Source organism: Stegastes partitus, unplaced genomic scaffold (genome assembly GCF_000690725.1).
Source record: "Stegastes partitus isolate 25-593 unplaced genomic scaffold, Stegastes_partitus-1.0.2 Scaffold405, whole genome shotgun sequence".
Classification (NCBI taxonomy): domain Eukaryota; kingdom Metazoa; phylum Chordata; class Actinopteri; family Pomacentridae; genus Stegastes; species Stegastes partitus.
Genome location: NW_007578136.1, coordinates 202,794 through 227,801, shown reverse-complemented (window position 1 = coordinate 227,801; position 25,008 = coordinate 202,794). Strand labels below are relative to the sequence as shown.

Here is a 25,008-nt window from a genome sequence, read left to right as displayed (position 1 = left end):
AAAGTTTCAAATGGATTATATCATATTTAATACCTGAAGAAGGGGAGAAAGTGTTGCACGTTGATTCTGTTTTACAGGCCGACACCGGGATTATTCGAGGGATTACGGGCCACACACACACATCAATTTGCTCCGACAGTTTACTCGAAGCGTTTCAGTTCACTCTGCCCTTGCTCGACTATTTAAAACTGTCTTTGTGTTGCCATGAATAAAAACATAAGGGCGTGATGAACTCCTTATTCAAACAGGGCGTTGCTCTGGGCGAGTAAAACAATTAATTTCAATCCCAGTCAAAGTTAGCCTGCAGTGAATCTGTTACTTCTTCATTCTCACTCTCTTTTGGCCAAAAAAAACACTGAGAGGAATGAGGAAGCTTTCATTTTGGCTCTAATTAAAATGGTGACTCAGTCCTGCATACCAAAAAAAACAAAACAAAGGAGCACAACACATGAAGAGAACAAGAAACCAAAGCAGACATTTAGGATGGTTCTGTTTAGAGTAGCTGTGAAATCAGAGCTAGGAGCGTTCGACCGGCTTTTCACACAACCCACACCGACAAAAACCACAACGATACGAACACGGCCTGGAAATACCGACACGTCCGACGGGGGTTTACACTCATGTCTGCAGGGATTTATGAACATGCATAAAGGGCTGGTGTGAACACGAGAAATCCTTAATCCATGAGCCATGAGGCAGAGATGGGGATTTCCTTCGTTTAATAAGTGTAGATCTTCTCAGTAGCATGGGGAAATAAAAAATAAAAGATTGACGGTAGTAAACAGAGCAGAGAAGTCGTTCGGTCAGTAGAGATGGACTGAAGCCTGAGACATGTGGAGAGTTGAGGGAAAGAAAGTAAGTCTGCCGTACAAAAAGGGTAAAGCAAAAACCTTTGCAAGTTTCCAGTGGACACATGTGAGAGCCAGAGGTGCTGGGGTTCTTCTGTGGACGGTTTATGCTTCATCGATTATTTACAGTTTAACCAATTATAAAATTCTTAACCAATAAAGAGAACACGAAGGAGATGCAAGTCAGAAAGTGCATCAACTGCAGTGCCTGTTTGTTCCACCAGGTGGCGCCTCTGGCTGTTTAGGCACCAGATGAAGCGGTCACTCGGACAGTTGAAAGCAGAGAGCATTGTGGGAGTTAAGATAGTCATGAGAAAGTCTCCTGCGACGCTAAACGCCGCCAGATCTCGGATATTTTCAGCAAGCAGAGGTCTGATACTTCTGCTAACCAGCAAACTATTTATTTTGCCAGATAAGCGACCCAAACAGAGCACTGATTAATGTAACGACAGTCTAAAATGTGTCACTGATTAATCGATTATTGATTGATAAGGCGTCCGACAATGGGTTAAAGAAGTAAATTACAATTCCTTGTTCACACACAATCTCTCAGTTTGTCAGAGGCCACGGCCCAAAGCTGGCTTCAGAATCTAAGCTCTATAATACAGAAAAAAAATCCCTTTTTCTTCACTGGGACCTCGTTTTATGAGCTAATGTGAAAATGATTACTTCATAACAGCAGATTTTTCCTCAAGGTGTTGCACATAAGCGAACATTACACTCGTTTTTGGGAAGAGGTACAAAACACACCAGCCCATGAGAAAGCAGCGTCACACAGCCGGCATACAAGTAAAGAAAATGAAGAAGAAATCAGGGAACAGAAGCACATTTCACAGAAAGCAAACAATTACGTCCATGATAAACTGAAACAATGGAGTTTCCCATGTTCTACTGGAGGATGAGCTGTCACAGTCCTACATGGAAAAGTCCATCCAAACTGAAATGAAGTAAACTTTCCAGCTGGATGTGGTATCAATCAGCTTACTTGACACGCAAGCGTTTGAGGTTTGCACATCTGTTCGACCCACAGTCTGGGCTCAGATGTCTCCATGTTTTCCCACAGAAACACATTTCCAGCTTTGTAGTGAAAGGGATAAAAAAAAAGACAGCCGGACGGGGAAAGAGGTACAGAAGTTAATTGAAACATGGAGGCTATTTACCGTTCTGTGTGAGCTTAGTGGAGCAGACCAGGGTGGAGATCTGGAAGGAGTCCTTGCTGATGGTGCAGGTGCCCAGGTTCTGGGTGCTCTTCCCGGTGGTGGAGTAGCCCTTCTCCTCCAGCTCCAGCTTGGTGGACGGCAGGTTCAGGTACAGAGACGAGTCTTCCAGCTTCTTCGCTTCCGCCTGGTTTCGCCGGATAAGACTCGAGTCAGCTTATCGGTACGAAGCCGTATCTGATGTTTATCTCGTAACAAAGTAATCCATTGCTGTGGGTTTTTAAAAAGCCAATTTCCCAGGGTATACTATCACCAAAACCCCTTTCTGTTGTGTTTTTTTTTGTCTGCCAGCTGTTGCATGAGAGACTACTCTCTGCCAGTTGTGATTGACAAAAAAACAAGAGAAAGAATAATAGGGGGAATTTTTTTTTTTTTCCCACATGAACTTTTTAATTAACATAAATGGGCACCACAACACAAAGGTATCATTATGCGAGGGATTTTAATTGGAAAGTAATTTCATTTCGTTGTGGGGGCTGATCGCGCGCCGACTACACAAGTTCCAATAGAAGGTAGCGTAGGTAGGATATTATCACGTCGGTTCCCTAATATGATCGGCCGGTTCTTCACCTACAGATTATATCAGGAGCAGCGTGGGCCTGCCTGACAGGTAGGAAACCAGGACAAAACAGGCCGACTTCTGGCTGCGTTGGGAGATATTTTTACACTTACCTTGTACACGATGAGATCGTGTTCGCCGTCCCGCAGAGTCGTCCCATCATACCTCATTAGCTTCACAAAGGACAAGGCAAATATCTTCTCTGATTTGTCTTTGGCTGTGGGAGGAGGGGAAGAGACACATGAGGAGAACTGAAAGGAGATATAGACACACATTTGTGTTTTTGTGTAAAACTAACAGATCAAATCTTACACACATCTACGCAATATCTCAACATGAGCTGCGTGCATCTTCAGGAGATCTCGAGGACTCGGTTGCAGTGAGCCACGCCGCCTTGCTGACTTCACAACAAGTCATTAAGAAACTAGCAGACTGATAAAACAGATAATCCCAAATGCTAATCTCAGCACCGCGGGCCCTGAGTCAGCTCCTGAGTTGGCACAAGAAGCTACTGTTCCTTTCTGATGTCTTTATTAATGCATGACTGTATCTGTGCATGATTTTTTTTTCCCTGAAATGAGGCACACAGACCACCGATGCACAGGTGTGAATGAATGAAGTGGGTAAACAGCAACGACAGCAGGATGTGCGATGACAGAAACAGTTCAGGTACAGTTTATCATATTGATGTGGTTATTATACAACAATGTGAGCCCCTTTTTAAAAATCCTATTCGCTCGTTTTAAACGTATTATTGAAGCAACCCAGTTTGGATTAAAGCATCTCGTGTCCGCTCGCTGTTAGCATACGAATAAACACGTACACTTGATCTCATAGCCGTGAGTAATCCCACAAGGGCGAAGAAATTATGCTGCCGGTGTGTACGTGCACACGCGTGTGGAGGGGAAGCTCTGCATAAACAAGCCAGAGAGTTATGACTTTGTCCTGTAAGCGAGCGTTTGGATAGCTCCACATATATCATCATCGCGGATCAACAAGCTCAAATTTACGTGCAGGGAGACGTGATTCATCGAAGTATATCTCGCATTCTATCTGCATAAATCCCCTCATTGGTTTGCTGCCTGCAACCTCGCCGGTGAATAATTGCTGGGCTGAGAGGAACCAGTGGAGGGAAAACAGTGTTCGCATGCCACCCAGTATTACCAAATGTATTAATGACTTCCTAAGGACAGAAAACAGCCTCAAACTCTAAATCTGAGGGAGGGAAAAAAAAAAGGTCACTTTCAGGACACAGCTAGTTTTTTTTTTCACGCTAATCAAAGTCATGTTTGGAAGTTCGGCAGACTTCTACTTCTAAGGTGGGCTGTCACTTCAGATATAAGTCGAGCGCACTGTGCCGCATTTTAAAACCCAGCCGCTACCCTCCTCACCGGGCAGCGCTGTAATGACGGATGAAACACAAGCGAGAAAGATGGCGGGCATCTCGTACAGCCAAGGCAGCATCTGTGATAGCGGCCATCAGTCTGATGAGGCCTGACAATGTTGGAGTGCTAGTTTGATGCACTGTGTTAGCGGCTGGCCTAATTCTCGACCAGAGGGGGCTGAGAAACTGAGCACATGAGCTCCACCAGTGGTCCTGATGAGCAGCTCTGTCACTCTGTGTTTCTACTTAAAGTTCAGCTCTGGCTAGGAGCACAGAGGGAAGGATGCAGGAAGATGACAGCACGGGCATAACAATTCAGCGTCCTGGCAGGCCGTCCTCTGTGCTGCTTTTCATCAGAAATGCATCCCATGTAGGGGGAAGGATTTCATTATTTTTCCTGGGACGGCGCTTTGCTAATAGAATGTAAACATTATTTAAGTTAATTTGATGTGCTGCCGTTCCATGATTAATATAACGCAGCGACTGTTAACAAACCCATTAATAAACTTGCCCACGTAGGTTTTTCATGTTCTGGCTTCACAAAGCAAACAAACCCGTCGCACCGAGCTGTGACATGACGTTTTTTTTTAATCCACGTTCAAATCCAGGAAGCGGTGTTGGAACCAGATGGCCAATCACAAACATGTACGAGTCCAGAGCTGCATGTTTCCCACTAGAAGAACAAACTCGATTCTAAATCAATAAGAATAATTTAAAAACACAGCTCAAAGGCTAAAAGCAACATGGCTGCTGCGGCCAAAGGCAGAAAGAAGAGCTGGTGAAATACTGATAAATGTAGGAATGTGTAAATAAATTAGCTTTTTAATGTTATGGCAATATATGTGGTAAAAGTAGATCTGACTATATTGTGTATTCAGTTAACCCTCGGCATCCCAACACCCGCCACCGGGAGTCAAAGGCATGTTGTCTTTACAAATAAATCAAAAAAATCTGCAAAATTATAGCATTGATTATAGCTAGAAACTGCAAAAACAGAAATGTTAGATTATGAGTTTTCCAATATTCTTTGACCGAATCATATGTGATGTGTTTTTCAGTGTAAGTTCATCCAAATCCCTTTACCTGTCTCATGAGCAACATCGGGTCTTCTGAAGCTGGTTGTAAATATTATCCTGGTTTATTTCTTCTTCTTCTGCCATAGTCACTTGTATATTGTTTTTAATAGTTTGTCTATTATGTTTATATTTTCAATGCACCTTAATATGGCAGCTCTTGTAAATTTCGTCATGCAGCATGTTTGATGACAATAAAGCATTCAATTCTATTCTAATCTATTCTTTATTCGGGCCGCCACTGTTCAGACGTCTCATGTACAGGGGCTGAAGTCCCCAATGCAGCGGTCATGGGTTCGAATCCCACTCATGGCCCTTTGCTGCAATTCCTTCCCCCATTCTTCTCCCCCACTTCCTGTCTCTCTCTCTACAGTCCTGTACAATAAAAGCAAAAAGGCCAAAAAAAAAAAGACTTGAAAAAATTCCTTTATTTTACTGGCTCTTTTTTAAAAAAAAAGCCAAAAATTAACCATCCTCTCTAACCAGACTCTGCAAAAAAGGGAAAAAAAACACAAAAATGTAAAATGTGGTACAATTTGTGTCGTATGTGAAGCTACCTTGTTGTTGTGCTTGTTGATTCCAGTATTTTTTTTCAGTTTTTTTAAGTTTTTGTAAAACAAGCAATCAAAGAAATCGAACTCTTGTTAATTTGTTGTGATTTAATGCATTCTAACTTTGTTTCACTGCATGATAAAACATTTTCCTCTACTTCTAACCATGTGACAGGAACAGAAAACGCCCAGGTACTACTTGGGGTTCGGAGGGTTAAATGAATGTATTCTTATCTCGTGTTGGATCATTCTTTCAGCTGCAGCCCTGGCAGTGTTAAACAGTCCTGGAGGCGAGTAAAGATCTAATATAAAACCATAATTCAAACCAGCAAGCAGACTTATATCTTACAAAGATCAGGCTTTTTGTCCTTTAATCAGCGCCTGTTTTGGGAACATATTGGGCCTACAGAACATGACGTGCCTCTGGAGCAGCTCATGTGTGCAGCATATGTTTCCACGCCTGTGAACCACGGTTGTGTTCCTGAAAACCCACGGGTACGCCTGTAGTTACCTCGCCAGCCTCAGACCTCTGGTACGAGTGTTTCTGTGATTGCACACGGAAACATCCCAGTTTCACAAACGTACATTATTCCTGCTTTGGAAAGCAGTCAGGCAGAAAGTGAGATGAAAGGTGAACTGACACAGTGACAGGGAGGATAAATTGCATCAGTTCTTGTCTTTTATTACCGGTGATGAAATCGAGACGCTAAACCCGGCAAATATACCTGCAATTGTTTCTATAGTATTTGCCAGCAGTCAGAAGTTGTTTCCCCTCCAGCTGCTGAGGTAATGCAGGGATATGACCACGACACATGACCTGATGCAACCTGCCGTCTTCACGCTGCACTGATGGGGAAAGTCAAGGTATGCAGCGCTCCAAATCCAAAAGAATCCAGCCATTACGCCTTTCAAACATCCCTCTCTATTGTTAATTATCAATGACGAGTCAAAGTTTGGCAGCATCAGCACGGCCCTGCAGCCCCAGAGTCACTTCAGGTGAGCCCGTCTCCAAAGTAACCGTTACAGCAAGATAACAGCGAGTCAGAGTTTCAAAGGCGCGCCTCGTAACAGCATTAGTCTCCAGAGAAGCAAGGTGCCGAGCATGACAAGAAGGCTCTCCAAGTGGATTATGAGCCAGTACTGAGCTCTGAGACCTGGCAATTGCCTCCAAACCACCTGAATGCAGGTGAAAAGCAAACAAAGCTGGAGGATTTTGAAACTAGAGGAAGACAGCAGCTGCAGATTAGAGAGAAGCTACACAAACCCGTGCAGATATCCCCCAAGGTTCTTTGAGCGCCATGTGACTCGATTGTTTCGTGCGTACATACACCTGTCGTGGCTTCGCTTCCCCTCCAAAAACCCGTTTCCCTGCACCGCTCCTGCTGCTGCAGGGTCAGGCCTCGCCATGTGGCGGGCAGATGGGATGACAAGACTGCCAGTAACCAGGCTTCCCTGCCCTTTACACCCCCAAAATTAAAAGGGATGTTAAAAAACAGAAGGACAAACAACACTGGGCACATTCAGCTAGTCACTGGTCCCAATAAACAAATGAGTCCCCTCAGGCATTTTTCACTTCCCAGCTGTAGTCGCTGACAAGCCACTCCGTGATGCTGCTTTTGTGCAAGGGGGCAGACTAATACCTCCGATTAATGTGACAAAGGGTGAGCTTCAAAGTATTTATCACCGAGCGACACATCTGCTGGGATTGGACATCTTCCATTATATTTGCCGCGGATAGATTAGCAGCCAATTGTGCAGGTGGTCATCTGCAAAACTGATTATTCACAAGCTGACATTTATACTCACAGTCCTGCGACGAGCGGTGGCGAAAGGTGAAGCGCAAGTGGCTCCGGTTCACGTCTTCGATGGGGATGGCGACCTGGGACGAGGCAGAGAAAGGGGGCCGAGTCACGTCCATGAAAGCACGCTCACAACGCAGATTTTCAGAGACAAGCTAAATTGTAGATGCTCATACTGGAACTAAAGGCAAGAAGCATCGTTGGCAGTGATTCAGACTAAAAGAAGTACATGTGAGTTGTAGTAAATGACGCAAACCTGCCTTCAGGTGTCATGGATCAACACCATGCAGTTTTAATACATTCCTACATGAACACTTTAACAGTGTATTTTGGATTTATATGGATGTCTATAGAAAGACATGATATTGCAGTCAAGACAAAAAAATAAGGATAGAAATGGGGCAGAAGTAAGCAGAGACACACCTTTATTGTTTCAAACCAGCGTGGCTGCTTTACTTGGTAGTAGATAACCGACTTGTACTCGTTGATCCCGTCATCTCCAGCCCCGGGGAAGATCACGTTCTGGATGAAAAGAAAGAAAAAAATAATCAGTCGAGAATAAGTTGTCACGACAGCAGAACTGGTTATTTAGCTACGCTGGCTTAGCTTGAACTGTGTTTAAAGATGCAAAGTCTTCAAATATAGTCCACCACCTAAATGAGGAGAAATTTTATGCAAAAATTAACAGATGTTTTCTATGATGGCAAGAACAAAACCACCCAAATCAGGACACTGCTGGAGACAGTGGACCTGCCTCACACAAGTGGAATCAATACTGGGTTTTGGGATTGATTATAGGTTTGGCACTGTGTATGTGGGTAATATACCATCAGGATTTAAGGATGTTCAGATAAAGCAGCTTTTTGTGGCTAACAATGGAGCGATAACTAAGAAATGGTGAGACGAGGAACCTGCAACGGACGGAAAGCGCAAAGGAAACTTGTAAAATGGAGAAACTGAGCTTGTGTCTGTTGATACAGTCAAAACGGTGATTAGATATGAATCTGGATATGATCTTTTTATGCTTATTTATATTTGTCCAACTCACTGGGTTTGTATATGAATTGTTTTGAATAAGACAAGAGTTGTTTTAATTTCCTCTGGAGACCTGATGGACTGCTACAGACTTGAGGTCATCCCCTTCTTCTTTCATGTCTCTCTTTCTTCCTTGAACTACTGGGATAATACCCGCTACCACATATCTAACTACTGATAGAGCTGCATTACCTCTGTTGACCTGTGTGTTCAGCCCCCCTGTGTATTTGCGTACCACTACAACAAAACCATCAAAACAGTCACAAAGTCACAATGGTTGAACTATCATCGCTCTGTCAGAAATACGAGCACCCTCACAGGACTATCGACCGGCGCTTATTGTATAAAATGCAGTCCCCGAGGCAGGAGGCCTTAATCCGGCACAACGGCCTTTAAAAGTCTGCTTTATGCATGAACACCTGTGTGCTGGCTGCCAATCTCACGACAGCATTGTGGAAATAAGAAAGAAATTAGAAATTAATTATTTAAGAAGGAGCAGCAGCGGCTCCCGTGCAGCGAGAAGTGGAGGCGAGCCAAGCGCAGGGAAGCAGACCAGCTGGTGCCGATGGATCCAGCCATGTAAATTGGCCTTCCTAGCGGGCCCTCTGCGTCTCTACAACAGGTCAGGGTGCGTATGTAAAATACTAAGTGCCCCGCTGGGGGATTTGGCACGAGGGATGGAGTGACAGCGGATGGCACGCATGCCTTGTTTTCTATCAATCTGTGCTCAGCCGGCCTACCTCTTTCCTCCCACTACTCCAGCTGACTCGCTGGCCCGCTAGTGTACCGCTGCTGAAATACTCCTACACTAATGGTTTCTGACAACCAGCAATTATGAGGAATAACAGACCCTGTCTCCCCCAGCCGTGCTGAGCAGAGACGAGGGGAAGGGGGGGCAGGTGCTACCTCGAGCAACTCTGCCCCGTTCGCCAGCATTCCTGACAGCTTCAGGTTTTGGAGATGGGAGGGGAGGGAATAAAAAAATCTGCTGTAGCTGCAGGTGAAAGGGGCTTCTGGAGGTGTGCTAATACGTCAGGGTGAGAAGAAGTCACCGTCCAGGCTCTCGCAACTACAATCCGTTCTGAAAACAAGAGGAGGATGACCAAAGAAAAACGGAGAAAGGGCAGTTAAAAAAATAGAGGTAGCATCCAAAGAGAAAGACAAACTTGCAAAGTGAACCCATTATGAAAATGTGCCTCTCTGTGAGTAATTACGTTTTTGCCATTTCCAGTCACTACTTTACGGAGGCGTCTTTATATTACGACATGAATGGTCGGATAAAAACAAAACAGTTTTCTATTGAGGTAATACTATAAAAAAAAAAAAGAACGTTTCTGTTATCAAAGAGCAAACTTGGAGTGACAGACGAGAAGCGACAGGGCCTCTCGTCTCAGAACCAGAATTTCCTCTCAGCCAATTAAAACCCAGGAAGGAAGAGGGAAGAGAACTCGACCAATTAGCACCGATCCCTGGAGAGATTCGGTATTTCTGTGAGATGTTGAAAGGGATCTCCAGAAAGAGCGACGTGACGACAACTCTTCTGGATGTGATCGATGTCGCCTGATCGTTATCGATTGACTCTCATCATCCCAAAGGCTCTGACAGCCTTAAACACAGACGGACAGTAAATCTTCTGTTAACGCTGACTGAGTAGGACATCACTCTACACAAACTTCTACTATCTAAATCAGCTCTTTATCTCTGTTTTTGTTATGATACGTCTTAATTAATACTCTTCAGTGCTCTCTTTGGCACAACAGCTTTATCATGCACATAATACATGCAAATATTTATGCTATATGCTATATAATATGTCTGTAGAGGCTTCGGTGGACACGGCTTTCCAATTCTGAGTCTACGATAAATAACATTCATTCATTTCAAACCTCAAATTAATCCCTTTACATCCAGCTGCTTTAAACCACCTCACACATCCCCCATCTTGCAGAACAAGAGGTGAAGTGAAGCAGTGGGTGTCCAAACAACAGCTTCATGAGGACATTAAATGGCTGATTGCTGACCTCAGAAGTGAAAGTCCATTTAACATTCTCCAACTTGTACCGTAATAGCACTGTAAGGATTCATTAATTGGTTGTCTTTACGGTTTGGGTCATGCAGAGGATTGTGGATGTCAACTTTCCCCATGAAGGCGGATGATGGGCGTTGCTAAAATGAGGCGAGTTAATGGGTCCTCCACCCCCAAATATGCTAATTATCTCCTCTCTGCATCAAAAACTAAAAAAATAATGCAAATAAATGTCCAACACTTTGGGACATCTTGCTGATAAACAAACAGACAGACCGGGGAGGAATTATCCTTTTTTTTTAACCTCATTTCCAAACGTGATCTCACCAAAAAGCAAAGTGCTGATCTCATCGCCATGCTGCCCCACACTGGTTCTTCTGACATAGATAAAGGTCGATTCCCGTAGTGGTGAGCCAAATTTTGGGCTACTCAATCAACCACAAAGCACCGATATTGCATTCTGTCATCTCTGACAGGCAGCGGTATGGCCTGTGTATCACGCTGCTTTATAGGAGTCCAGGTCAGTTAAGCGGCGTGCTGAGCTGTGTGAGATTAAAGAAAGCCCGCTAAATCACAGGCTGTCTGAGAGACCGATTGGCTCGAGCACTTGTGTCCTGAATGCTGAGAATGAGCTGAACCCGAGGGGGGAAGAAAAAAAAAAGCGGAGCCGTTAAAATTCCTCGGCCGTACCTCCAGCTTCTTGCCGTCCTCGTCGTACACGGACATGGTCACCTCCACGTTTTTCGGCGTCGTCTTGCTCCCCTTGTCGAAATCCCCCTGAACCAGGGTCACGTAGATGTCGTTTCTCACGTCACCTTGAGGAAGAAGAAACAGGAAGTAGGAAGTCCTCGCTTATCGGGTTCATAATATATATGAATATTAAAGCAGAACTCATTACATCTTGATAAGTGGAGATTTAACACCAAATACTTTATGGCTCACTTCAGCCCATTAAATAACTAATAAAATGTTAATGAAGTATGATATGTTCTTTTCTCCCTCCCCAACATTTTGTGAAGAACAAATCACTTTCTGAGAGAACGACGCCAATCACAAACTTAAAGGGAGACGAGCAAAGGTGCAGCTTTTTAAAACCTGGCATGATGATCTCGGGGAAGCCCATCTTGCGAGCCACCGCCGTCGATCGGTCCACCAGGTGCGGGAAGTCCTTCCTTATCTGATGGATGTCTCCGGGAAGCAGCTTCAGAGTCACCCACAGGCCTGTCGATGAGGAAAGACAAAGGGAGGGACCCGAGAAAAAAAAACGTCACGACAAAAACGGCGAGACTGCCAAAGGAAAAGACTAAAAAGAGGTTTCTTCTTGTGCTTTCCAGTGTCAGTTGTCAGAGTGACATGTAATAGCTGCAAGGCAGGCGAGACGCTAAACAGGAGCCACCCTAAGGGATGTGATTAGGAAAACATAATAACTGAGGACGACGCAAGAGTGTGTGTGTGAGTGTGTGTTCAGTTCAAAGTGTGGCGTAGTGAGGTGTGCATAACTGGAGTGACTAAAGCTGCAAAATCTCTGCTCGTTGACATCAAAGCGCCGTGTTACTGTGACAAAGGAAGAAAATCACTGAACAAAACAGTCGATCCGCGCGTTGGGCTCAGAAGGTTAATACCTGTTTGACATCTTCAGCACAATTCTTATCTGATATATCAACATAAAGACGCCGCCGCAGATTCCTTAAAGCCTAAACAATATGTTTTATTGTAATTCCAAAAAGAAAGTCACTCAGATCTGGGCTCAAAGACGCAGTAGAAAAAAAAAGCCGTTTCTCCAAAACCAAAGAAACTTGGCACCACAGATGAGAAAATCTGAAAAAAATAATATAAAAAATCCTTCTTTCTATCCTGCTGAAAAATTCATGATAATGTCCCCAGACCTCTTCCATAGGCTCTTTGTTTTTATACGAGAATAAGTGACATTTATAGTCGAAGGTTTAAATTGTGGAGTATTTCCCAGACTTAAATAATTGCCCTTGGAAAACCTCGGAGTGTGACGCCTAAGAGGAAACTGTGTGGCTCGGAATAATTCTTAAACAAAGGGCTTAAGGGGACTTTCATGGGTCATATTTTTCAACAATTTCACACCAGTAGCTGCTGCGCTTTGCTCCTCGTCGGGAGAAAAGCTTCTTGTCTCTTTATTGGGAATTCAATTGTGAGCCAGCTTCAGCTCCGTAAGCACATTTATAAAGGTGGCATCGCTTTCTCTTAATATTCTCTCAGGGGGGAAAAAAAAAAAACAAAACCGGCGCAGAGTCACACTTGTGAACAAAAAAAAAAAAGCATCCAATTAATGCAGTCTGTAGTGCGCTCATTCACAGGCCGACCGACGTGAGATGAGTGGTCCTCATCGGCCTCGGGGGCTTTATTCGCTTCCACTTTACAGATGTGTCACTCACGGCATTGTCATGAGTGACACATAACAACGCGGCATTGTTATGAGTGACACGTCCCTGGAAGGCTTTTGATACGCCAGCATGACCGAAGCAGCTGCTATCAGTTCTCCGCTGTTCTTTCCGGAGTGGGTCGGAGCAGACGTGACATTTATGCGAGCACGTCTTCATCGGGCATGACAACACCATGGCGACTGTCGTGTTGTCTCCCCCTCCTCACCAGCAGCACAAAGCCCTCAAGAAGCCGAAGGTTGTTCTTTTAAACCGCCGATGTCAAACCGTTGATAAGACTCGCCCGCTTAATTAACAGCTGGATTACTTAGACACTGTAGTCATGGTGATCTGAGCAACTATTAATAGTATGGGCAGTGATTTATAGCGTGAGCGCTATTAACAAATTATGCTTTTTATTAGCGAGATGAACGGTTTCACTGCCCCGCCAGTATTTTGGGGTTAATAGTACTTCGCCTCTAATAAATCGTCACAACAGCACAGATGCAAGATGCGGTAAAGGCTAAACTTTGCATGTTTAATGTTACCCTCTGGCCTTTGCAGGGAGTTTTTAAAATACTTAGCAGAGGCGAATGAAGAACGACAAAAGAACACAGGAAAAAAAAAAGCTATTCCAGTTCTGTTAAAATTCATTTCCAGTGGCAAAAATAACCACCAAAGAGCAAAAGGGCAGCACACGATGATTCTGGGAGGTTAAAGCTGTGATCTTAAAACAGACGCTGTGATTTTGTTTTAACTCTGTGAATGCTGCGTTGTTTGGAGGAACGCAAAAATGTTCCAGTGATTGATAAATAGAAAATAAGGCGGCAAACCCCAAAACCCACCAGTGGGTTTGAGAAGCATGTTGTCTTTTTTTTGTTGTTGTTAGAGCCAATAGGTGTAAAAAAACCAGGAAGGATCACTGGATTTTCCAACTTTCTGACAGTCCTTGAACCTTGCATTGTGTGACTTTTAGTTTGATAACCAAACCTAAACCATAAAAATCAAATAACTCTACGTGAGCCATTTAGAAATTGAACAAAAATAAATCACGGCACAAACATTTTGACGGCTGGGTTCACACAGAGTGATGGGCGTGGACACAAATTAAAAATATAAGTAGTAAAATATCTCTAGGATTTAGATCTACACTTTTTTTATCGGTAACACCTGTGGGTAATTGGAAAAAATGTACTAAAGTTTTTGTAAAATAATTTATCAAAAAAAATTCAGCTTTCATATTGTTTTCATTTTTATGATTTATGGCATTATAACCTTGTGGTGCTGCACAAAAGAGGACTTTTAAGTTGTCTTTACTTCTGGCTATGATTGTGCTGTTTCCATAGAGGCACCGGACTTCATATCGAGGTGACAAATGAGTCCACAGTGAGCACAACACAAGAGAAACTGCTTGGGGTTAACTAAGCGGGGCTGGGACACAATTTTCAGATCCAGGTTGGATTTTTATCGGGTCCTGGCTTAGCATAACCACAACAAAATAAACAGATAGATATATAACAGTCCTGTAGTGAGTTTGTTCTTCGGCCCGGATGTCTGAACTGTGCACCGTACCTTGGCCCTTGTGATTGACCTCTTTGGCGGTGATAACTTTGTTGATGACTGTCTGGAGGAAGTCGTTCTCCCCCGCCACCCTGGGTGAAAAACGGGAGATGTTCAGCTGCTTGTGGCGAATGGCGTCATCCAACGCTAGCCTGCAGTATGCACACAACAGGCAAACACCACGGAGAAAGGGAGGAGGTGGCGGAGACAGAGGAGGAGGACGAGGAGGAAGAGGAGGAGGAGGAGGAGTCACAGAGTGATGGTTGTGAGAAGGAGGAGGAGGAGGGGAGTGGTGGGAGAAAGAGAGAGACACACCGAGGAGTGATGCGAATACCATGACAGACACAAAGCCACTTGTTAGCAGTTAACAGTGAGGCAGGATGGGTAATGAAAGAAACACAGAGAAACCATCATTTAGGAAGTGAGTCTGTAGAGCTAACCCAGTGATCAGCGGGAGGTTTGACCTGCCCACGGTCGGTCTTGAAGTGTTTTCAAAACCCCAAAAACCCCTAAACACATCCAGTCCAAGACACAAAGGGTCGCTCTGCTCCGCGCTCCACACGGCGGCTTCGTTTGCAGAGCGGCAAAAAACAACTGACGTGCAAGAGCATAAGAGAGCAGCAGCAGATGTGATCGCATGTGTGGCAGCTGCCTGAGAAATGGGTGCGATGGGCAGAGATGGCATCGGCAGCGTGGAGGATTCGTAACAAGCAGAAAGAAAAGAAAAGAAGACGGCGGTGATGTCGACATGAAGGAAACGATAAAGAAATCTGTCTTCGCTGCCTCCAACCTCGAATCCAAAACCAGCACAGCAGAGGTTTACACATGTACACGACAAAACATTGCACAACAACAAGCACAAGACAGGTTTTCCCTTAAAAAAAAAACATATTCAGGACTTTGTGGAACGAGCTGATGCATAAATGTTCAAAAAAGCAAATTTCAAGCCACTGAATTTACTTTTAATAGAAGCTGTTCTAAATATTTTTGATTAACGTATGAATCATTTCAGAATGCCAGAAAATAGTGAAAACTGTCAGAACTACACGTCCCAGAGCTCGAAGTGACGCCTTTAAACTGATGTTCTCGTCCGACTGACGGCGATGACACCAAAAAAAAAAAGCAATAAATCCTCACATTTGACACTGGATGCAATTAATTTTCCGTCAATCAACTAATCGATCGTTTCAACGCGACGTGAATTATCATTTTTTTTCCCCACATATGCATTATTTCAATCTGACAGCGATGGAAGTCAATTCGGTCTCAGGCCTGTAATTAAGTGGCGTTCGGGGAAAAAAACAACAAACGGTGCCAGGCAGGATTTTTAGCTCTATCGAGTCAATTTCTGAAAAGCCATTCCCCTCTTGTTTGGATGCCAGGAGTCTATCCAAATGACATCACTGTGTCACATCCTCTAAATGGCTCTTTCACTTCTTGCCTCTGCCGGCTTTGAAAACACAACTTGTTCGGGTTTTTTCAGTTGCAAATATTCACACCGGGACATAAATAACCCCCGTATAGAACCCGTTCTTCTCTTCACACTTGTAAGGCTCTAATTTCCATGATTTATGCTGGCAGATAAAACCGTTAAGCGAGGTGATCCGCCAGCTAAACTGCCTGAATCTGAAGCATTTTCAATTATGCAGGAAATCACGTTAAGGAAAAGGTTACTCCGGCTCTGTACGCCGTCCCACAAAAACGGTAACCGCTAATGAGATTGCCTTAATTGAGACAGCGGGGAATAGGGGAGAGCTACTGTAGTAAAATGCCCACTAATCTGTGTGTCAAGGATTCAAAACTTGTGAAAAAACAGAAAAAGTACGACTAGCACTGCTGAGTCTTTGATTTACTGTACATATTTAAAGTAATGGAAATAAGAGCCTCGCTATTTTATGCAACATTATCCCAAAATTAAAGGACGTCCGTGCCGAATGAGATTCGTGTGGTGCTGCAGCACAATGCACTTACGGCTGAAATGGAATAAAGTGCTGCTTGTCCTCGTCGTCCATTTTGCCCGTTATGATGTCTGTGACATCCATTACTGTGGGGAGAGAGAAAAAAAAATAAAGCGGGTTAAAAACGCTCTCAAGGCGTGCAACAGAGGAGCAGATGAAGATAACTGCACGGTGAGGCCACATTAGGAGGTGAAAGCAGCCTCTCCGACGCTGGCTTTGCTTTGATGAGCGTTAATTAACGTAGAGGCTGTGTTGTGACGGGTGGAGGGGAAAAAAAATGGTCACGAAGAGGAGAAGTAAAAGTTAAAACGCAAAGATCAGATTCTTCACAACAGCAAGACGAAGGTGAAGTTTGGTTTTGGGGGATAAATATTGACACAAAGTCCACAGTGTATCACAGCAACACCTCAGTTAGCCTCCTGGTGGGATGATATACGTAGCGGGGTGACGTCCCACCACTTTATCCATCCATCCATCATCTATACACCACTTAATCCTCACCAGGGTCATAGGGGGCTGGAGTCCATCCCAGCTGACTCAGGGTGAAGGCAGGTTCACCTGGACAGGTAACCAGTCTATCACAGGGCTACACTTAGAGACAGACAACCAAGCACACTCACATTCACACCTACGGACAATTTACAATCACCAATTAACCTCAACATGTTTTTGGACTGTGTGGGAGGAAGCCGGAGAACCCGGAGAGAACCCACGCTGCACGGGGAGAACATGGAGACTCCACGCAGAAAGATTCCGGTGCCCCCACCGGGACGTGAACCGGCGACCTTCTTGCTGCGAGGCAACAGTGCTACCAACTGCGCCACCTTGAAGCCCCACTTTATCCATAACACAACATTTTGTCACGTCAGCTGAGGGTGCACAATTCCCTTTTTCTGAATTTGTTCTCGTTACAACTTAAGTGAATAAGAAATGAAGCAAATATTTATGTGATTTCACCTGCATGCATCAAAAAGTCTTTTATAACTGCTCCCAAAAATGAGCAAATCTCCCCCGAAAAAAAAAAAAAAATCAGGCTTTCCATCATGCTGTGTACGGCGGCAATAATGATGATGTCTAAAGATAGGCCATCATAAATCAGACTGTCATTTACCTTCCCTTCAAGTGGCACTGGAAATAAAGACACTGAAAGAGGGGCATCATTTTCTCTGCTGGATAACTGTAGGCAAAACGCCAATCTAATTAGTTTACGAAACGCCTGGCAGCTCGCCAACAGGAGATAAATCAAACTCTAATTCTTCTCTCCGCTTTAGAATTTTATCCAAATATATTTATTCACTCTGGCAAGGACTTTAGCACAATACTTACTTTTAACTGGGAGGCAGAATAAGAGATCTGCTCTCCAGATGATCAATGTTTCAAAAGGCAACTTCTAAAAACTTCTGACTATAACACAGCATCACGTGCAGCTCTTCTGAACATCAGGTTGTCATCACGTCTCTGTGCCGTCTGCTTTACCTGCCACTCCAAAGGGTCTTCTCAGCCCCGACGTCAGCTTCTTGGTGTTGTTGTCTCGTAGCTCCATGCGGCCCACTCTGACAATCTGACACACGAAGCTGATCTTCTCCCTCTTCAGATCTTCGCTGCCCAGGTCCTGCAGAGGTTGAGAGAAAGAAAAAGTTTTAAAAGCAGCCAATCAGAGTCAAAAAACGCTCCATCCAGCAGCTGTTTTTTATTCAGCGTGGTGCAACAACAACTCATCGATTAGCAGAACTTTCCGAGGTGGAGATCAGTTTGTGTTGAGTGCAATTCTTTCTTCTTCAACCACAAATTGCTTCGGCAACATGTGTCCACGGATTCATTTCCTGTTGGCAAAACCCTCCAAAACTAGCTAAAGTGCTCCCGGTGGGTGCACGCTGACCCCGGCGCCCTTGGGCTTCTATTAGATAGAGGTGACTGCCTTGGTAAATAGTGACAGAAAAGCCAGGCTCTATCTGAGAGAGCTTAACAAATACCGGCTCCGCAAACAGGCTCCCACATGACTCACAACATGGCTGAATAAACACCGAACTACGAGGCGCTCGCACACACAAATAATGGTTGACACAACTGCTCACCGTGAAGACCGCCCGCAGGTTGTGAAGCTGGTCTATGTCCTTCACCAGGCCCGAGCTCGACCATTTCACCAGGTAGTTTTCACTGGAAGGGGCAGAAATAAAAGCATGAGTCACCATTAACTCATACAGAGAATTTAGACTTTACAGTTTTCTGTAAAGCTGCAGAAGCCTGACTGTTAATCCAGACACCAGTTTGCATGACGGGGAAGCAAAATGCACGACTGATGCTGGATGCAGAAGTAACAGCTGAGCGGCTCTACTTGTGATAATTTGCTGTCACAATCCTGAAACAATAGCAAATCCCCAAGCAGCAGGCTCCACTTGTTCTGTTGGCATTCTTGTGTACACGTGTGTGCGCGAGCGAGTGAACGTGCACCCGTGGGTTTATTTATTTTACCTGATGAACTTGGATTCCACCGGGTCGTACAGCGACATCAGCACTTCGGCGTCCTCGCCAATCTTGCACACCACGTTCTTCAGAGTCACAAAGAGGGCAAAAGCTGGGGTGGAAGCAAACTTCGCCTGCCTCGTCAGATCGATATTCTGCTTCTGAGACTGAAAACAGAGGCATTGCAGCACATACTGGGTCACATCTGCCACATCTGAGTCCACAAACAGCAGCAGCATATGAAGAAATTAGCATAGGAGCGGCTAGCATCTGCATTCATTCATTAAGAAATAAATGCCGTCGCCTATGCGTCTTTTCCAAGTTAGAAAGCTGGATTTAAGAATGCCTATAGATCTATCCAGTATAATATATTCCACACTGAATAAAAAGCTTTCACATCCGCTTGATCTCCAGGACCGCATCTACACTGGAGGAACTTATTGCACGATTCCCTGGATGCCCTTCAAAAAATATGCCGGGTGCCCTCATCATTAATATTTATCATGTTGACCTGGACACTTTCTTATTGCCCATGCATATGCAATAAAGACCTCGGAAAGAAAAGGTCACGTAAGATGAGACCACATAACTGCAGGGCACTTAGCGTCTGGCTCTCCCTACACACCGCCGCCTGACATTCAGGTGTGGGACGGCACTGATGCGCCGGTGCCAAATAGATTGGGAATCTGGCAGAGTTCCTGACTTTCTGAGGATGCGGCCGAGCATCCTTGTATACCAGGAGTGGCTCCATTTTTTATTATTTTTCCTCTACTGTTACATTAAATTCATGCAAATGCCAAAACTCCATTCCAGACTGAACTACGGGGGTCATCCTGTTTGGAAAGCAGAGCAGCAGAACACTTTCTTTACGGTTTGTGCAACAAACGGCTTAAACGAACTTCGTTATTGATTTTTTGAAGAAGTGGAAGAAAGCATTTTTTTTAAATAAGACTCCAGTTATGCTCGGGGTTAGCAGGTTCACTGCTTTAGCTTAAGCTAACATTCACAAATCAGCACAGAACACAGAGTGCAGCAGAGGTCACGGTAATTTGGCCAGTGTTTAGTCACTGAACCTAAGTATTTGACCTGATGATGGCACCAGATGAAAAGCTAATGGACCGCCAGCAGAGTGAGGTCAGGAAATGTGAATATCATTATGGATCCAGATGGAAAAAACACACTAGTGGAAAAGAATCAGTCTCCTAAATAGACAAATGTAGGGTTCATCATCTTTGAGTCGTGCGAAAAACTAAGTACATCCCGTAGAAATTGTTCTTTTCAACATATTCAACCAACCAAACACATGTTCTTCAGTGAACTAGTCCCTTTTATTGAAGCTGATATATTCAAACAAATAAAGTTTACAGTTTGTAGTAGTTTTAATCACCTAAATACTTTTTAAAAAACTGATTAGTCACATTGAATAAATACGTAAAGTCCTATGACTTTCATCCATCCATCCATCCATCACCTCTACACCTTAATCCTCACCAGGGGGGCTGGAGTCTATCGCAGCTGACTCAGGGTGAAGGCAATTTCACCTGGACAGGTAACCAGTCTATCACAGGGCTACACTTAGAGACAGACAACCAAGCACACTCACATTCACACCTACGGACAATTTACAATCACCAATTAACCTCAGCATGTTTCTGGACTGTGGGAGGAAGCCGGAGAACCCGGAGAGAACCCACGCTGCACGGGGAGAACATGATCCCGGGTGTCCTCACCTGGCGGCCTTCTGGCTGCGTTGTGGTAACGGTGCTAACCACTGCTCCACCTTGCCCTGTCACACTTTCAAATTCCTAACATTTGAATCTGAGGTGACATAATTAGCACCTACTTAGGGAACATCTTTCAGTTTTGGTGTCTTCCTTGCTGTCAGAGTGTGTTGTGTCATCACGTCAACATCTGAAGAACTCTTTGAGGCCTTCAGAAACGAGGCTGTGAATGAAAACGACTTCTAAAAGGATCTCTGAAATATTTAAACAAATCGCTGCGAGGAGAATCCTCCACAAGTGGTGTGAACTTTGAACGACTGCCAAGTTCCCCCCAAAATTGGCCATTCCAGCAAATTCCGTCCGAAGCAGACTGAAGTCTCCAAGAACTCCCCAAATTTCATTACTGGATCTGCAGGTAACTGTTTGTGTCAAAGTGCTGCATCTACAAATGGAGTGAGATGGCACAGGATTGACCTGCATAGGAGGCCTGCCAGGAAAAAAGAAAAGCCTTTGATGTCCACAAAGAACACTGGAGCAAAACTAAAGTTTGCTAATGAGCATGCAGGGCAAGGAGCAGGCCTGTTGGAACAATAGACTCCAGGAAAACGGATCAAACATCGAGTTCTTTGGCCACAGTAGACTTTTTTTTTTTTTTTTGACGCACACCAACGTCCGATTTTTTAGGAGAAGAACCTAAGTGGAGGAAATGTTGAGCTGTTTGGAGCCTCGGGGACTGATTAAATTGCCGTCATTGATTCGACTACGAATTCTGCATCATATTTTTTTTTAAATGGTTAAAGATCATTTGAAGGCATCTCTCTGAAAGTTGAACCTGAAGTGGAACTTTTAACAGGATAATCGCTTCGAGTCCGCCGAGGAACGGCTCACGTCGTTTATTCTACTTACATTTTCCGCAGAAGAATGTCACGTCTATTGATATTGATCCATTTATCTTTATCACCTGTGTCTCTAGGCACAACAATTTCCATGGGACGCCGCGACTTATTCACACGACTGTAGAAAGAGCAGCGCCGACTCTTCTGCTCGGGATTTCTCCTCCTAACGCTGTAATTGCAGCTTTCTAGCTGAGATTCGATGAGGCAGAAAGAAGAAGTGACTACATTCACATCACTGTGCACTAATGGGCTTTTTCTTATCTTTGATCTGCTATCTGGATACAGAACAAAGTTTAGCCGGAGGTGGAACGCTGCCGTCTCAGAGGCTGTTTACCTTCTCCTCTTGGATTCGGTCTTCAATTTGTTTGGAGGCGGCCTCGTGTGCCCTGAACAGGCTGACGGTGCTGGTGAGCTCTGGATCCAGGATGTTTCCATCTTTGTCTCTGACCACCAGATCGAGATCCAGGTACCTGAGATGAAGGTATAAATCACATGAAGGAAAAATATATTTTCACAAATATATTGTGAAGACACAGCTGCATTTGTCCAGGAGGAAGCAGCACATACAGCTCTTGTAATGTTCCTTCTGCTTCACTGTTTTCTTTAAAAGCTCTTTCTGCGATGAAGGGAGTCGGTAAAGACAACAGCACGATGCCTTCATGCACTCAACGGTGTTTCATGAGCTCATCGCTGCCTGCTTCTGCAGAGGCAAAGGCCATTTCTCTACCTGGCCAAAGGTTTAAAGTTTCATCACAGGAGCAGGATGGAGCTTCACAATTTTCATTTTCAACCGATTTTCTGGGCCCGCTGCAGACACAGCAAGAGCTGTCATTTCATGATGGAATACAGTACAGTTTGCTGAAACTAAATCCCTCCAGTTTGTTCTCGAGCTAAATGATGGCCTGTCATTTTCTATTGACTGACACTGACCTATTCCAACAAGAGTCATTTTTCCAGACAGATATGAGGATAAAGGGATATAAGCCGCAGGGAGGAGAGGACGAGGCTAAAATACTCTAACGACGGGATCCTCACTTGTTGCCGTAGTCTATCTTGGAGGTGACTTTCTGTTTGAGCTCGGTGAGCTCGTCCTGTGGGAGGGTGCCGGACAGGATCTGTGAACGCCACTCGATGAGGTCATAGATCATGTCACGGACAGAGTTGAACATCTCGCGCTTGTCCCCCTGCCGGAAAGAATATCGTACAAGCTTAGACACAGGAGGAAATCAGGAATGGCAAGTGCTCCCCTGTCTTGACTTTTAATAATACCAGGTGGAGTTTTTTTGGAGCAAATGCATCCCTGTGACATGTACATGCAGGAGGACACGGTTCAACCAGTGGTGTCACACTATAGTTAGCTGGTTTGGTCCCAAGAGATATCTGCAATGCACCAGCAAAGGCAGAGAAAAAGATGTTTTATGATGCAGGCAGTGCATTCATTATGTTTATTATACCTTAAAGATGCACACAGTGGCTTTTCAAGAGAACTCCACAGGGTACTTTTAAAATGAAGAACATAAACCTATGAAAATGCATTAACAATAAACAGGCTGAGGTATGTGGCGAAGCATTATGTCTTACCGTTAAAAAAAAGACATTTATAAGCACAAATTATAGCTGCATTCAGAGAAAATTAAATATTAAATCCCAAATCCTGTCAGCGGGTTTAAAAGGCATGTCATCTTTTGAACTTTGGCGAAAATTAGTTAAAACAGAGAGAATTGCCAAGACTTTCTTTTTGTTCCAGATGGTCCTTGAACTACTCATCTGCCACTCCACTGACAAATTTAACCAAATCTAACTTTAAATCCTGATATTTAAAAACAGAACACGTTCAAAACAAGTTCTGTGCACCTCAGCACAACTGTGAAACCTCTAGAGACCCAGCGGCAACCAACAGTCATGGAAACAAATTAGAGATGCAGGTATTTAAATACATGCACCTGTAGGATATAGAGGTGGGTTCAGAGGCTAAAAAGGCCTTTTACTGAACACTCGCTAAATATAAACATTATTCATGAATAAAACCATAAATACAGCAAAATATATTAACTTTAAATTCAAAAATAAGTTGTCAAACGTATCTAAAAATGCACAATAGGGTTGTTTTTTTGCAAGCACGCCAACATATAAGGTCTGTGACAAGCCCATATGTGCACTGTAGGTAACATGAGTGTGTGTGTGTGTGTGTGTGTGTGTGTGTGTGTGTGTGTCCATCTGGGAAGGACAGCTCGGCTCACCACGTATAAATCCCTCCATATTGTGGCCCACTCCCGCAGCGTGGTGGTAACCTCCTGAACCAGGGGCAGCTCAGTGGGAATGACCGTCTCCTTTTGCCTGCAGTGACAGTGAGCAAATTTGATGCAGTGATTCTGTGTCCTATCTGCCCTTTTCCTCCCCACACTAGGACATCCAAGATAATAAGCGAGGAGAAAAAAAAAAAGGGTAGAAAAACCTCTGAGGACAGTTTTTCATCTCGAGCAAAGTCATCACACACACAGTCGCCCTCAGATTTATTCACACCGTCCCATTAAAGAAGGGAAAAAAAAGCTGGAATAAGCTGAAATTGATAAAAGTAATAATAAATAAAAATGTAATGAACATCATGGCATTGTTTTTGAATTGTGGTTCAACAGAAATATTTTTTATAAAACAATCAAACAAGCATGATGGGACCCGTACACTGATATTAGTTGGTCAGGACAGTTTTGTTTGTTTTTTTAATTATTCTTTTTAAACCACAATTCAAAAGCAACATCATATTTCACTCAATTATAATTTTGCAAATTTTTATTTATTATTACTTTTTCCAGTTTCTACTTATTTGAGTGACTGTCGTGAATTATGCCTTTTCTTTAATGGAAGTGTGTTCCTATTAAACATGTAGCCTGTTAGCACGCTGAGCTAAAGGTCACACCTGTGTTTAAATCCTCCAGCCTGGCAACAGTTCTATATATATAAAAAAAAAAGCCTTTTCCTAAAGGTTCTCAGTCGAATCCAAGGACTTAAAAGTTTGCGGCTTATCTCTGTGTTTAACTGGTGACATCAAAGCAGACAGATCAAAACAAAAGAGTGCCACAAGTCGTGCCACAACAAACACACACGTCACATCGCATCAGGCGCACAGCTTTCCACTGAACAGCCTCCGCGGGCGTTTACGTACGACTTGCATTTTACTCAGACAACAAGCTTCTCGGCGGGTCAGAAAATAAATTAGGAGGGCAAACTCCGCATCTATTTGCTTCCCGTTTGATTTTTGTTTCCGTCTTCAGCTGTCACCGGCGGTTCTGGCAGAAGACAACTGAGTCGCCTTAACGTAGCGACAAACGGCGTCTGTCGATAAAGCAAATCACAAAGTTCAGTGCAGAAGTACTAACCCGCTGCCCTCGACCGTGGCCTCTTTCAGATGTATATAGCAAGCAGGAAATATGCCCTGGAAGAGGAAGAGATCATAATACGTTATTGTCAGAGAGCCGAAAAACAGAAGCCATAAAGAGTGAAGGTGTCGAGTGTTTAATGTCTTTATTA

At 44.0% G+C, this 25,008-nt stretch overlaps 1 protein-coding gene across 1 annotated transcript in view; it reads right to left on the bottom strand.

Moving 5' to 3' along the window:
• dock1 (dedicator of cytokinesis 1) overlaps positions 1-25,008 on the bottom strand; it is a 187,177-nt gene that overhangs the window by 138,315 nt on the left and 23,854 nt on the right. The window contains exons 4-18 of the mRNA XM_008285509.1: positions 24,858-24,913; positions 23,721-23,817; positions 22,516-22,664; positions 21,815-21,950; positions 18,873-19,030; positions 18,476-18,557; positions 17,877-18,012; positions 16,414-16,486; positions 14,455-14,534; positions 11,588-11,713; positions 11,183-11,307; positions 7,855-7,953; positions 7,439-7,511; positions 2,738-2,841; positions 2,009-2,192 (exon numbers count right to left, since the gene is read on the bottom strand). Of these exons, the coding sequence (XP_008283731.1) occupies positions 2,009-2,192; positions 2,738-2,841; positions 7,439-7,511; positions 7,855-7,953; positions 11,183-11,307; positions 11,588-11,713; positions 14,455-14,534; positions 16,414-16,486; positions 17,877-18,012; positions 18,476-18,557; positions 18,873-19,030; positions 21,815-21,950; positions 22,516-22,664; positions 23,721-23,817; positions 24,858-24,913 (1,678 nt within the window). The remainder of the gene's footprint in view (positions 1-2,008; positions 2,193-2,737; positions 2,842-7,438; positions 7,512-7,854; positions 7,954-11,182; positions 11,308-11,587; positions 11,714-14,454; positions 14,535-16,413; positions 16,487-17,876; positions 18,013-18,475; positions 18,558-18,872; positions 19,031-21,814; positions 21,951-22,515; positions 22,665-23,720; positions 23,818-24,857; positions 24,914-25,008) is intronic.